At 48.3% G+C, this 14,569-nt stretch overlaps 1 protein-coding gene across 2 annotated transcripts in view; it reads right to left on the bottom strand.

The window, feature by feature from the left end:
• Aps (diphosphoinositol polyphosphate phosphohydrolase 1 Aps) overlaps positions 1-13,736 on the bottom strand; it is a 72,318-nt gene extending 58,582 nt beyond the window's left edge. The window contains exon 1 of one of the 2 annotated variants that reach the window (XM_065424696.2): positions 13,429-13,736. In XM_065424696.2, the coding sequence (XP_065280768.1) occupies positions 13,429-13,521 (93 nt within the window). In that variant the 5' untranslated portion in view covers positions 13,522-13,736. The remainder of the gene's footprint in view (positions 1-13,428) is intronic. The other variant, XM_065424698.1, reaches the window with a different exon arrangement.
• Positions 13,737-14,569: the final 833 nt, after the last annotated feature.

Here is a 14,569-nt window from a genome sequence, read left to right as displayed (position 1 = left end):
CTCGGGGGTCTAGGCGCAGATGGCGCATAGAAACTTGGCTGAATGGAATAAGCCTATGTATTCCTGTAAGGGCACGACAGCCGCCGTAGTGTGGGGCAGTGAGGGTGGGGGGGGGGGGCGGGGGGGGGCGAGGCCTATGGATTGATTTCGAGCAGCTGGAGTTCTTTAACGCGCATCTAAATCTAAGTATACGAGCGTTTATTTATTATCATTTTTTTTTGCATTGCGCCCCCGTTTAAATGAGGCCGCCGCGGCTGGGAGTCGAATCCGCGACCTCGTGCTCAGCAGCAGAACGCCATAGTCACCGCGGCGAGTCACCGATGAATGAATCAACAACAACAACAACAACAACAACAAAAATAACGCGGGAGGCTTTCATAGACAGCCAACACAAGTTTTCCAGAGAATGGCTTTGGCGCTAAATGGTCTTTACCCAAAAATAACAGGGGTCGGCGGTATAGTGCGGAACGCGCGTTAACTATTACGCTGATCGCTAACATAGTCGCTAACCTGTGTAGTTCCATCCAACCTGTCCACCCTCTCGATACAATGTCAGAACGTATGCCAACCTAATACTCCTTGTAAGTAGACAGCAGGGTGTCCCGCTATCGAGCGCCAAGCTTTGAACTGAAGTGACGCCTGCTATTCGGATGAAACGAACTGTATGATGATCAATCAATCAATCAATCAATCAATCAATCAATCAATCAATCAATCAATCAATCAATCAATCAATCAATCAATCAATCAATCAATCTTTATTTTGCATTCACTCAATTACAAAAAATGAACGCTGGAGCAAGTACTAAAAGCTGCTTATTTTGCAGCTTGACAAGGTTGGGGGCATCCTGAAGAAGCCTCGAATAATTTTTAGTATTGTTTTTATTTAGACGGAACTTCGTAGTTATTATTTAACCAGCTCTTTGATATTACACACGTACACATATATTATACCGCAGATAGTTACGTGAGTTACATAGCCTCCACTCTATACTCATGAACGCCGCCCCGACCGGTACCACCATCTACAGAGGCCACGACCAATGAGCTGCTGGCAATGACACTATATGGCTGGCAAATGCTGGTGTGACCAACACGCATTTGGCAATCGAAAAGACAAAGCAAATCTGAACAATGGCGCGACAATGTCGAAAAACCAACAACAAAAAGACACGGCGAAGCTACGGACTACATGTCGGATAGAGTCTTCATAATAATTATTATCATTATCACCATTACAATTTGTAATTGCTGTGGCTAATACCTATGCTGTTTCGACTCGCTGTCGTTTACGTGATCACTCGATTCTCGAAAAATTTACCTATATTACTACTATCATCGTCATTTCCACGTAGGCAGCATGCAGCGCTGGCACGTGCCGACAGACGAACTCGCGATATATGCGCACATAATTATGCGTCGCCACGGTTTGCACGATTTGGTGCGCCATCACCTAAAGCCACGCGGGAGCTTTCCTTTATTACGATTATTTTTCCATCCCTCGGCGAGCACGGGCAAACACAGTAACTCTGACGGTCACCGAGGACAACGGCCCATACGCGACCGTAAAAATTCTTGTATCCCACTAATACTAACCAATCGCTGTTAATGCAAGCGACAAACCCCGCTGCACGTCGGTAAAGTGTGATGGCTCCTTGACATTTTCGTACGCTTGCAGTCGTTTGACGCAGAATTTCGTCAGCCGCGTGCAAACTAAGGCGCACCCAATCGATACCCGGAAACACACGCCCACGGACACACACACACACGCACGGGCGCGTGTATGGGCGCGAGCACGCAGAAGCTCAGCCTTTTTACGGACAGAGAAACGGGCTGCCTTATTGAAACAGAAATCTGCAAGTAAAACGTCGCGGGAAGAGCCTCCCGGCATATGAATCTTAAGGGTCGCCAGTCGGGAAGCACGCGAAGAGAAAGGCTGCACGTTTTACTGCCAATCGTCTGAGAGAGACAGTGCCGTGCATTGATGCGCCTTCGCGTTGCGCATGGAAGCGCGAAGGCGACTGCCTGACATGAAGCAGTCTCGCCGAAAATTGCAGACACGCAGGCGTAAACATGCAGGAACCGAGGCTATAACCAAGATTATAGAAAGGGAGGTGCGCCGTGGCTGTGTTCTTGCTCTTTGTTACGTTCCAGCATTTTCGCGTTGAAGTGCTATAGCCCGCATACAGGACGAAAAATGGTTTAGCAGACTATTTTACGAGCGAGCGGGTTAGCTTTATTGCTTATTTCAGCAATCGCGTTAGCCAGCTCACAGCTACGACGGCCAGGCCCTCTCTGATTGGCTCAAAGGGCCCACGCAAAGCGCCCACGTTGACGGAATTCAACAGCACGGTGAACATTAACAGAACTGACATATGGAGGAGCTTGTGTGACTGATCTTTAAAACAAAAAGCGTGATACAGAGACACGAGCTAGAAAGAAAGAAGCGATAGGACTAGCGCTGGACGTGTGACTTAGCGAAATCAATTTTATGCGATCGAGTCACGTGAGCAGTCGGAACGCAGAGTGGCTGCTTGGTTTTCGCTCCGTGCCCCGACTGAGCTCACGTCTCCCATCGCAATATATACTTTGTTTCCAGTCCACGCACGTGTTGGCGCCGTGAGATTTGACAGCGTCCTTTTGTACACAAATCTGGACACACATCACAACCGTGGTGCTATTATTCTGGGCCACTGCTGACGTACAATTTGGTGCTGTGCGTGCTGCAACGTTTATAATACCTGGGAAGGTGGCGCCGCCCTAGCGGGCATTTCCGGCGCGACAGGGCACCTGAACGTCGTGAAAATACAACGGGTTGCCGTGGGCGGAGCGTATATGCTTCGATTCGAAATGCTTTGAACTATTGTTTTCTTTTCGCTCACGATTGTTCCAACAGCGAGCAGTGATCCAACGTTCGCTATATATAGCGCCAGTCAGTTCAGCGCCGCGGCAGCTCTTGTCAGGTCGCGCCGTTGTCAAAGCGCGCGCTGTGTTGACTCCAACGCTGGCAGACAATCCTCTCGTTACGTCGCCTACGTCGCTTACGTCGCGGCGACTACAGCGTGCTCCCCAAATATCAAACAATACAACGTTGCCGTCTGGGCCACCGAGACGCGGTACACACGGGTTGCTTACAGCGATGTGCGTTTGATAAACAACGTAGAAGAAAGAAGTGCGGGTGTGGTGTGTGTGCGTCTGAGGGGGGAGGATGAGGTGCAGGTAGGCTTAGTTTCTTACCAACCTCACAACAGGAAACTCGGGCGCTAGTGCCCACATGAGAGAAGAGCATGGCTGTTCCAACTAGCATGTGAATTATGGGTGTACACATTTCCCTAAAATTCTTCAAGATACTTTGTGAATTTGCAAATTGTTCCTTTGCAACAAACTACTGAATTGTAAATTTAACGATTCGCAATCGTTTTACCTGGACGCAGAAACCTGTTGCCTTCGCGCTTTTAGCAAAAAATAAATGTACTGCTAATATACAAGATTTAAACATAATAAATGACGCCACAAGAATATATGAAACCACAATCACTGAGGTTAGACACATCTTTGCAATACCAAAGTCCTTCAACACCTAATTACCCACCATTTCCGCAGTAGTTTAACGGTCGTTGCGCCAGAGATCCCTCCAGTAATTTTTTTTTTTTTTAGGGAAACCCTAGAAGCTTCGGTCAACAGAAAAATACACTAATAGACTCTCGATGCCTGCAACGCTCGCGTCAACATATGGTGTTTGATAAACAAATTGCGGCAACATATGGTGTTTGGTAAACAAATTGGAAGAAATGCGTGCGCGGGGATAGGTCGGGGGAGGGTGGTCGCGCGGGGAAAGTGAGCGTGTAAAGGAAAGAACACACTAGCCCTTTCAAGGTGAAGGGCGACGCGCAAAGCCACGCCAACCGCTATCCGGAGTCAAGGATCGGAGGAGAGCTACAGCGCTCTCGTTCGGCGGTCGCCCGCTAATGACCCCCCGGCAACAGGCCACAGTGAAGCCCGCCTTCCACCACCCGCTTCCTCCTCGCCGTCCTAACAGAGTCCCATGTCAGCACAGTACGTTGGGGGAGAGAGGGCTCGGTGGAAGGGGAGGGGGGGGGGTCGGCTGGAGACAATCGCAAATGAAAACAAACAAGCCGCCTCTGCAAGTGCGACGCCCTTCGTTCGACGGGGGCAAACACAACGCCCGCGCGTGCACGCAATGTCGCAACAGCCGCAGCGTTGTCCTATACGCCATATTCCCTAGGTATACACTTTGTGGCGCAAAATACATTTCTTGAAAAGGGACAGAAGAAAGGGAGACATTGGCGCTTCACTGTCTCCCTTTCGTCTGTCCCTTTTCAAGAAATGTATTTTGCGCCACAAAGTATACGTAGGAAATCTAAGCACCAACTTGCCCAAGAAGAAGTCCTATACGTCATAACTGAGTTGCGGGACTGCTTGGGGCCAGTCGGAATGATTCCGGGAATCGCTACGAAATTGTCAGGCTCTTCGGAACGGAACGGGATTGGATCTCTGGCTCGTGTGCCGCGAGCTTTAGGGGCGCGTTACAGATTGTCAGATTGGGTTAAAATTAACCTTCACAGTATACAGGGTCTCTAAAGGTGCCACAGGTACTTTGGGATGTTTAAACTACACGAATCAGTAAGTCTCTAATCACCTGTCGTACGCTGGCTGTACCGAAAGTCTATGTGGCCTGTAAGCTGGCAGACTATATATGGTCTTACACTTTTCATCAACGACGGCTTACAGATGGCCTACAGTTCCCTCATACCTAAAAGTGAAGAAATCTCTAAGACGAAAAGGTCTACGTGGTCATTATTGCAGATATTCTACGGAGGATAAACATATTTCTGTAAGGGTACATACGCTTATAAGACGACATCTGATGTCAGTGACGCTGGTTCCGCAAAATTACTCTTTCGCAAATACCACCTGTCATGTTGGGGACATCCAGAAGGATTCCATTCCACACCGGGTGATAAGCTGATAATTCAGCACAAGCTCGGCTCACAAAGCCGCACTGCACGTGCCTGCACGTGCCGCTTCTGCGCTTCAAAACGCAGTTTCCGAGAGACGCCGGCATTGAAAGAAGCTCGCCTCCGCAGTTACGTAACCTGAGTGGGCGAGCGTAACTGCGCGGTGCATCTGTAGAAATGATCTTTTGCGTTGTACAGCGGTGCATAGGTTGTACAGCGGTGCATAGGTTGTACCCAACTTAGTAACATTTCAGAGCATCGTACTGAAAGCGACGCCATGTAATAAAACACACCCACTGTTTCTCCCTTATAGTTCCTTTAGCCGTACAGTGCATGCAAGTGCGCCATATAATTAAGGTACGTAGTAGGCTGCAGCGTTTGTAGCACGTGTTCGTCGGTCACCAGCTCGACGGCGCGCGTCATCTTTCGTCGACTTTCGTCCTTCACGTGACGTCAGCGCGCACCTCGCGCTGCAGGGAGTCGCGCAAGCGCCCTTCACACCCAGGACGAAGTTTGATTCAAAGCAGCCTTCTGCAAAGTCGCGGACACCCACCATATATGATCGTCGTCGTCGTCGTCGTCGTCATCATCATCATAATCATCATCATCATCATCAGCAGCAGCAGCCAGCCTTTATGTCCACTGAATGACGAAGGCTCCTCCCAGCAATCAGCAACTACTTCTGACTAGCTCTAGGTGATTCCAAGTCGTGCCCGCAAGTTTCCTAATTTCGTCACACCACTTTGTTCTCTGCCCACTCATGATTGAACTATCCCTCTTGGCACCCATTCCGTAAAGCTCGTGTAGTCCATCGGTTACCTAGTTGGGCAGATATCACGAAGCCTGCCCAACTGCATTACTCCTTGTTTATCTGCTAGAATATCTGTTACATCCGGTCGTTTTCTAATCCACGCCGCTGCAGTCTTCCTGTCTATCAGCGTTACTATACGCCTATCGCTTCTCGTCCCATCGCTGCCCCGTTGCGCGGTCCTTAACCTCTTCTCCAGCGAAACGAGCAGCAGACACCGTTATTTGAGGGTCACATATATGCGCAGAAAGAAAGCATAGCTTCCTTCGTGACATGCACCACGAGATTAACACCAGATACCACGGTATATGCCCTTGATTGAAAGCAACCGAAGTGGAAATTTCCTCTTGCTGTCCCTTAAGTTTTCCGCGACTGACAAACATCCTGAAAGTTACAGGTGTCTCCCCGACGGTAGACATACTGGAAATCGTTCTCTATACCGCTACCGGTCGAAGCAAGATGAAGCGAGTCGTCTCCACAAAAACTTGCTTCCTTTTCTTGCCACAAAACCTGTACTTGCACGGCTACCTCTCAAGCAGCCCCAGATCGCTATTGAAAAGCCGAAATTCCAGAAAAATGGGCACAAGGAACTCGAGGACTCTGGAGGCTCGACACAAGACCATGCATGCTGACCCCCTGCCTTACTGGGCACGATTCTGTCTGCCGTAAAACAGCGTTTTTTTTTTTATCGCGTTTCCGCTGGATAAGATAAACAGGATTTGCTTCGATCAACGCTTTCGTGTCGGACAGTATAGCCGGACGCGAAGCTCGCGGACGATCTTAAGCTCCAGCTTAAGATCGTCACTCACCACTCATCGCAAATGCACGCACCAGCGCCTTATCGGACGTCCGGACACAATATAAGCCATCAAGAAACCAAGTTCGTGGAGTCATCAATTCGTTCTCGCTTATCAAATCAGGCAGGCCATCGGATATCTACGAGTCACGACGTTTAAGAGGAAGCTTTAGCTCGGGCCCAACTCCGACGCGGGCTATTCAAATACATGTAAAAACGCAAAAACGTTTTTCTGAGATAACCCCAGGACCGATTTTAATGAAATTTGTTGCATGTGAGAGAGAAAGTTAAATTCTAGTGACTGTTGGTCGCGGAATTTCTATTTAGGTCCTGAATTTTGTTAGATTTTCAAAAATTTGGAAGCTTGAAAATAATAGAAGCACGAAGTTTACAAATTCATAGCTCTGCACAAAAAACAGATATCTCGGTTCTGTAAACGGGATCCATTAGATCATTGAAGGCGGACAAATTCGATACGTCATTTTATATCTTACGTGAATTTGTTACGTTGTTTACAAGGGTTCTGCAAAAGCTATATTTCCATATTACTAAATTTTTTGAGAGTGATGTGTAACATATTAATTTTGTCCGCTTTAGATGTACTATTAGATGCAATTCACGGAAATGTATTATCAATTTTCGTTGCCGAGTTACAGAGCTGTAAACTTGATAATTTCGTTTTTTGAAAATTTTCGATTTTTGCCAAATTTTAATAAAAAATTTACGACCTAAATAAAACATATGAAACCAACAGTCACTAGATTTGAAGTTTTTCTTTTAAATGCAACAAACCTCGTCAAATTTGGTGCGGTGGTTGCCGAGAAAAACGAATTCTCCTTTTACGTGTATTTAGATAGGAGCACCCGAGCTAAAGCTTCCTCTTAAAGAAAGACTACAGACAGATCCCGTGAGCTGTGTATCAGTAAGTTACTCTTCAACAGAAAAAAAAAGAAAGAAAGAAAAAAAAGCTACTCTTGCCTTAACATACTTGACATAGAAGCCATAAAATACGTAATAACGAAGGACGGGCCGCGACGCAGCTGGGAAGTTCGCGCAACAGTTTGCTGTGACGTCTTGAATTTTTTAACGCCACCTCCTCGGGCCTAGTTGATCTTTTCATTCGTGACGTTCGACTACAGTGTTTACACACGTAGTCGAAGAGTAAACTTCGCAAGTTTCAAGAACTTTTCTTTTTGAGCCACCACGGCTCAAATATGAGAAAAAAAGAAAGAAACGTACGCTTGAAACGAGTGACGTCACAGTAACGTTTCGAATCGAAGCTTGGTGTTATAACCAACCTATCACCACGTTAATTACCGAAAGCACAGTTTCGGAATAAAACACTTTATCAGTGTAAACTCACTTAGCGTTTCACTTCAGTGTTGACTATATAACGCCTGTCGTGCTCAGTTGCACGTTATTATTATTATACTGCTCGCCGTCTCAACATACATACCTGACAAGACGCATTATAACTACTTTTGAGATTTACAAAGATCAAATCGATGGATTTAAAGGGACTCTAAAGTCAGATAATAAATCACTTTGGAGTGATAAAGAATGTTTCGAAAAGTCTGTTCGTGTCACTTATTTCGCCGGATAACGCTGGTCATAACCGGGGGAAATGCAGGCCAAGCTTCCGTGTCTCGAATTTCGCACCTCTACCTCAGCGTCGGTACGTCTCATTGTGACGTCACGGCGAGTTTCAAAGTAAACGCACATTTTCTCGTATTCAGGCCGTTTTGGCCACAGGAAAGCTTTTTCGCAATCTGCTAGCCTGGGTCTTTTGCTCCTTCTGAATGTATAGTCCTTACTTTACGAATAGGCAGTTCAGAACTAGACCCGAACAGACGCAGTAAAAGTCCACGACATCCCGTTCAGCTGGGGCGCGATCGGAGATATTTTGTTCGCTGCGCGTTCTGTTCAGTTGCTGCAACGTCACAAAGTTGCAGTATGCAAAATTTGTGACAGCGGGGCGGAGAGAGCAGCCAATCAGGAAGCGGTGACCTCCCCGGAAGTTTACTTCCGTCGTTTGTCGTCTGCTTGCAAGCAGTATACTACAAAACCAAATGTTTCTCGTCTTCCAAATGAATTAAATCTTTATCTAAAAAAATGTATTTTTCTTCTCAAGCCCAAACACGTTTTCAAATAGTAGTACGTGTGACTACTGCAATTTATAATTACAAGGTTCTTTGCGTCGTCCCTAGGTGGTGTCGCGCACAGCGAGAAGGAAAAAGAAAAAAAAAACGACGGGAAGAGTGGCGCACTTTTCAAGAGGCAGCGACAACATCCCAGTGGCTCCCTGGCACCGATGATGTTGTCGATTTCTCTGTGCAACCAACGAATTATTTGTTTCGAGAAAGAAAAACGACGCCGGAATTCACTTTCTGTCATTTCTTCAAACGCGTTTCGCAAACGTGCCATTCTGCAGCCGCAAAGGCCGCCTGTTGGATCCAATCCAATCCACCAGACGCGCCATGCGAAGCCGTATGATCGCTCCAAACTTCTCAACTCTCGTCGCGTTCGGACGAAATGCTCGGTGGGCGGATGATTGACAGGAGCGTGTCGTCATTTTGACGTCACCAAAAACGGGGCGGCGCCCCGCGGCTGGCGACGTCGGCGCGGAGTAGGCCAATCGCGCGCGCCGGTAACCGAACGAACGCGCCGAACAACCATCTCCGATCGCACCCCTGGTGCGAGAACTTGTCGTGTCGCTACTGGTTCTGAGTGTTTTGAAATTTTGAAATTCCGGGGTTCTACGGGACAAAAAATCACGATCTGATTGTGAGGCACGTCGTAGTGGGAGACGCGGAATTAATTTCGACTCCGTGGGGTTCTTTATGACGTGCACCAAAATGTATATTTTACGAGCGTCTTTCTTTTTTTTTTTGCACTCCGCCCCTATAGGAATGCGACTGCCGCGGTCGGAATCGAACCTGCGACCTCCTGCTCATGCAGCACAACAATGTCAACTTTGCTATCGCGGCGGTCTCTCGTCTTTCTTTTTTTTGCATTTTTTTTTTTACAGTTTACCGAGACCCTTATTATCACGATGAAAAGCGGCATTCTTGGTATCGTAGATGCGTATATGCCTCACTGATACAGCTCAATTATTTGCATTTAAAGGGGTATACCGGCACATGCTTTCGAGGTTGCAGAATATTTCCCACACGCTTCTCTCGCGCGCAATAGGACCACATTTAGCAAGTATGTGGGTTGGGAAACATTTTTAATTTGATACCACATTTGGTCTCGATAGCCGCAAGCTGGTGTCATCGACGTTATCGCGTCGTCACGGCACGAGCAAATTTTACTTGACTTTGCGTATCAATGAGCCTATATAATATGTACGAGGATGTTGCTAGTGATAGAATATACCTAACGAGAGTTCTGCGTGCGTTTCTTCTGACTGCGATCGCGGAAACCCAGCAGCGCGAGACAATGCACCTGACGTTACAACGTATGCATCCATACTGAAACCGAAACCGGGGAGCTACTCAGGGCACCGTCGAATGCGCCATCTTGTCTGCTCTGGTTGGCCCAGAGGGCTGCTACGGTCTCTCTTATTCGCTCAAAAATGTCAGCCATTACAACGTTTGACAATATGGCGAAATTCGACACTGTCCACAATGGCACACTCGGTTCGTGGAAACAAGCATATTATAGTAATTCAGGCCGCGCTCCGACACTTGCCACCATTTTTCGCTGTGTCTAGGGAATGTCTGGAGTTTTTAAGCGAAGCTTTCCTTGCCTCTTCCTGCGACTTTCCCTTTGCTGCTGCTGGCTGGCACACCGCGTTGGGGGGGGTCATAGCGCGTGTATACATGAAAGGCGACGGGAGAAAGGTCGCTTGAACCTTTGCACCGCGCCGAATGTGCACAATGCTCTCTGGAGCCCCCTGGGCGTCACCACAATAGCCTCTTGACAGCTATAATTATCCCCTTCTCCACCACCCCCCGCCCACCAAAAGCACTGCAAAAATTACAGCGCTTACCTTTCTACTAACGCGCAAGTCCCGAGGGAATTAGCTAGACAAACGTGGGCGGAAATAAACACCATGCAAATTTGTCAAGCGGACAACTTAAAGCAGTTGCAGAGCCGGATTAAAGCGCATCGTAGGGCCTAGGCGACACTACCGAAGCGGTCACACGTCAAATCTACACTTCTGTGCCCGCCGCGGTAGCTTTGCGGCTGTGGCATTGCTCGAGGTCGCGGCAGCGGCATTTGGACGTGGGCGAAAAAAAAAAAAAGAACGCTCGTGCACTTAGATTAACGTACACGTTAAAAAAACGCTACGGTGTCAAAATCCGGAGTCCACCACTACGGCGTGCCTCATAGTCTGACTGTAGTTTTGGCACGTACAGCCCCATATTCACTCAACGTTTAATACTTCTGCCTCGACGCGATGCGAGACAATGGAAATTCTCAACCCTCTCAGAGTTATAAAGTATGGCGGACAACAAAGCCTCAAGCGAACATCGCCCCCTACGTGTTCTGTGTACTACGTAGACAAACACTAGTGGTGCACGCAACGTACACGTTTAACGTCAACTCATCGCTTTCGCGCTGGACTAAATGAAGAGACTAAACATTCGCTGTCAACATCACCGCTAATTAACGTCAATCAAAACAAGCAACAGTGAAAGCTTCGCTTACATCGATTCCCACAGTGTGTGGGATCTGCTTTCTTTATTTTATTTTTTAAATTTTGCCGCCGTTGCAAAGCGGCTGGGAATCAAACAGACCTCGTTCTGAGCAGCAGAACGGCACCAACCACTGAGCTATAAGCTGCGGTTCAAACACAAACGAACGTTGACACCAGCTGGGGGCAAGTTCAAGCTATCTCACTGCTGACGCCATTGGTGTCGTGTCGCAGAAGTTGACAACGAGTCGCTCGATATATCCGGCAGATGATGTTACGTTACGAAAGACCTGAAAACTTCCAACACAGGCTGTGCTTCTCTCCAGCCCCGCCACAAAGTTTTAAAAAAAGTCAAAGCTTGAGGAGAACGACACGGCTGGTGACAGGAAGACGGAGGATTCGAGGCAGCGAATGGGAAAATAAGACTGCGAGAGATTATCAGCGACAGACAGGCGACGGGTCGGCGGGACAGCGATCTTTTTTCAACGCCAACTTCGCGTCCACACGCTGGGCCTCAACGTCGGGTACACGGCGCTAAGCGGGTCTAAACGGCTCTGAAAACACTTTCTTTTCTGTTTCAATTCTTCGCCGTTTTTTCTCATTTGTCTCTGCTCACCAGCAACCGGGCAGTTTCTCATGCACCCCCCCCCCCCTTCCCCCAACTTTTTCCAACGCCAGCAGGGAGCCGACTCCCAAAATAAAAAGGACTCGATAAAGGCGACGCTCGGTGGAAGCGCACCTTCTTTCACTCGACGGGTTTATCAAGCACCGTTTTAAACGCCGTGCACGGAAAACGACAGAAACGACGCGATAAACAAATGCGGCGCTAATTCAGCTGCACTCGCGTGAGTCTATTGCTGCGGACTCTGAACAACACGCATAGAACAAGCGCTGAAGCCCCGCCTTTTTCTTTCTTTTTTTGTTTTTTGTGAGAAGCTGAGAACTGCGGCAACAAGTTTCCGGTGTCAGCTTCGGCTGGCCCATTCCAGATCTATCCGGCGCCGCACGCAGACCTCCTCGCTAGAGCGGCGCCCGCGGAAAGTGCTCATGTAAGTACTACGTATGACACATGTCGCCAGCATATCACGCGGTACACAACCCGGCGATGCGTGATCAAGATAAAGAGAGAAGTGACAAAATAAAGGAGAGGAGGAGAATGCACACAACGCCTCTGGCTGTCTGTCTTGTCTCACGTGCTAACGCGCCGATTAATCAAAGTCAGAATGAGGAGCGGAGATGGAGCCGCTCCGGCTCTCCCAGCAGCCCCCGTAGCGCGATCGCGTTATTATTTTTTTTACCCGCTTCGGTTTCGCGTCGTTTCGACAGTTCTGGCTGCCTAGCCGCCCGCCAGAAAGTCGAGAAAAACCAAGAAAAAAAAAAAAAACAGCCTAAAGCGAGCGACGCCATCTATTCTAGTCTTCGCACGCTTGTATTCATCTACGTTGCGGTGATGCACTGTACACGTATACTACAACACACGCACATACACAAATCCGTTTGACACGAGCATGAGGATGCACAGCGTGCTGAGCCGATTAACGAAAGCAACCTCCTACCGTGGTCTAATTTCTTTCTTTTGATTCTCTTTTTGTTGACGACAGAGCCGTTAGCGTTCAGAAGAAAAACTGCTGCACACTTAGATCTAGTTCAAAGCACGACACATAGGCTGGGGAAAAAATTAAAAAAAAAATCAGCAAGAAATTCGAGTACGTTGTCGCACCGGAGACGAATGCGCTGGCACGCTCGATTGACTATTGAACCGCTGCGGCAGCAAGGTCGCCCCACGACGATCGCTCAACGAAATGAAGAAAACGAAAGAAATCGGCCAACAAAAATATATATATATAGCTGCGGAGCGCGACAGCTCCGCCGACGCCACGCTAGACGAACGGCATTTGGAGCATGTCCGACGAACTTTACGCACATCCTCGACTCCTGTCTCCATCTTATGTTTCCTCCGCTTTTAGTTTTCTTCAACCCGTCTCTCCTCCGTTCGCGGGGCGTCTATGTCTCGAAACGGGAGCCGCTCTCGCGGCGCAAAGGCGCCCGAGTCGCTGCAAAGCGAACACGGGATTCACTGCTGCGCAAATTTCCTCGGCCAGCGAGCGTGACAGGTGCCGTGCGAAGGTCGCGCAGCACGTGAGTTTGTTAACGCCAGTCGCGAAGATGCATGCGAATGCACGGCAGTCCGAAAGACTCTCACCTCGCTTTCATCCTTGCGTACGCACAGACAGGCCGCTCGTCGCCGAAAGCCGTCCCCGTCATACGTGCGAGTCGAGTTGGGCTTCTCTTTCATGCTTCGTCGCCGAGGAACGGGCCGAGCACTCGGAGAACGCAAGGTGCTGAGCGGAGCAGCTGCCTACGATTTCATCGCTGTGAGGTCTCGCAGAAGCGGCACGCAACCTTCCCGAGCGGTGCTCTCGCCTCGATTCGCTCCACGGCCATTTTTGAGACTCGGGGTCGGCTTCGATTCAGCGCCCCGCGGTGCGCCAAGCTCCGCGGCAAAAGTTTCTGCTCCGTGACGTCACAATCGGCCCTCTCGCGCCCACGTAAATGGTTGGGGTTAGTTGCTGCCGTAGTTGCGTAGGTAAAAGAAAAGAGAGCTTGAGTTTGAAAAATTGCAAGCAATGTGTATTTTTGCAAACAATTCATACTTTATATATGCTTACGTATGTAATTGCCGCAACGTTGAAACATTTCGCCGAACGCACAGCAATTACTTGCAAGCGGATTTTTTTGTTTCATTTGATGACCTCGCTTATCAAATCGAACCTTCGCGTGAGCAGACTTATCAAGTGACGTTGGGCTGCGGCATATCGCTCTTCCACTTATCGATGGCTAACCGGTACCCTTCCTCCACACTCGTCAGTTGTACGTCAGTGAACAGCACCCACATACGCACGCTGCACGGCAAATCGAACGCACCCTATACGTCTTTCGTATTTATGCGCAGAACGCTGCCGTAGTTTCACTATTCCGTTTCGTTCATTCTACATACCGAAAAAAGTCGCCAAATTTTTCGTTGTCACGATAGTCAAAGTCAATGTGGTCTCTCTGGAGAATGCCCTTGTCGTTTTATACCGATTGTCGTTAGACCTTTTCGAACAAACTTGCGCGTTCTATTAGCTCATTAAAGTCGTAGATTTCGGTTTCGGTTGTCACCGCACGTTGCTCTGCGTACGCATCACCGTATCGGCGCTTCATAAACGCAAATGAAGGCTGTCACCTATTTTAATAACATGCAATAAATATGACGCTTTTTATGGGGCTTTATCAACCACATTATTGAGTGTACAAGTTTTATTCTGTGTAATGACGAATTGGCAATGTGCATAGTTAAATAC

This window comes from Dermacentor albipictus, chromosome 6 (assembly GCF_038994185.2).
Source record: "Dermacentor albipictus isolate Rhodes 1998 colony chromosome 6, USDA_Dalb.pri_finalv2, whole genome shotgun sequence".
In the NCBI taxonomy this organism is placed as follows: Eukaryota; Metazoa; Arthropoda; class Arachnida; order Ixodida; family Ixodidae; genus Dermacentor; species Dermacentor albipictus.
The sequence above is the reverse complement of the archived record's forward strand: the minus strand, read 5'-3'. Positions and strand labels throughout refer to the sequence as shown.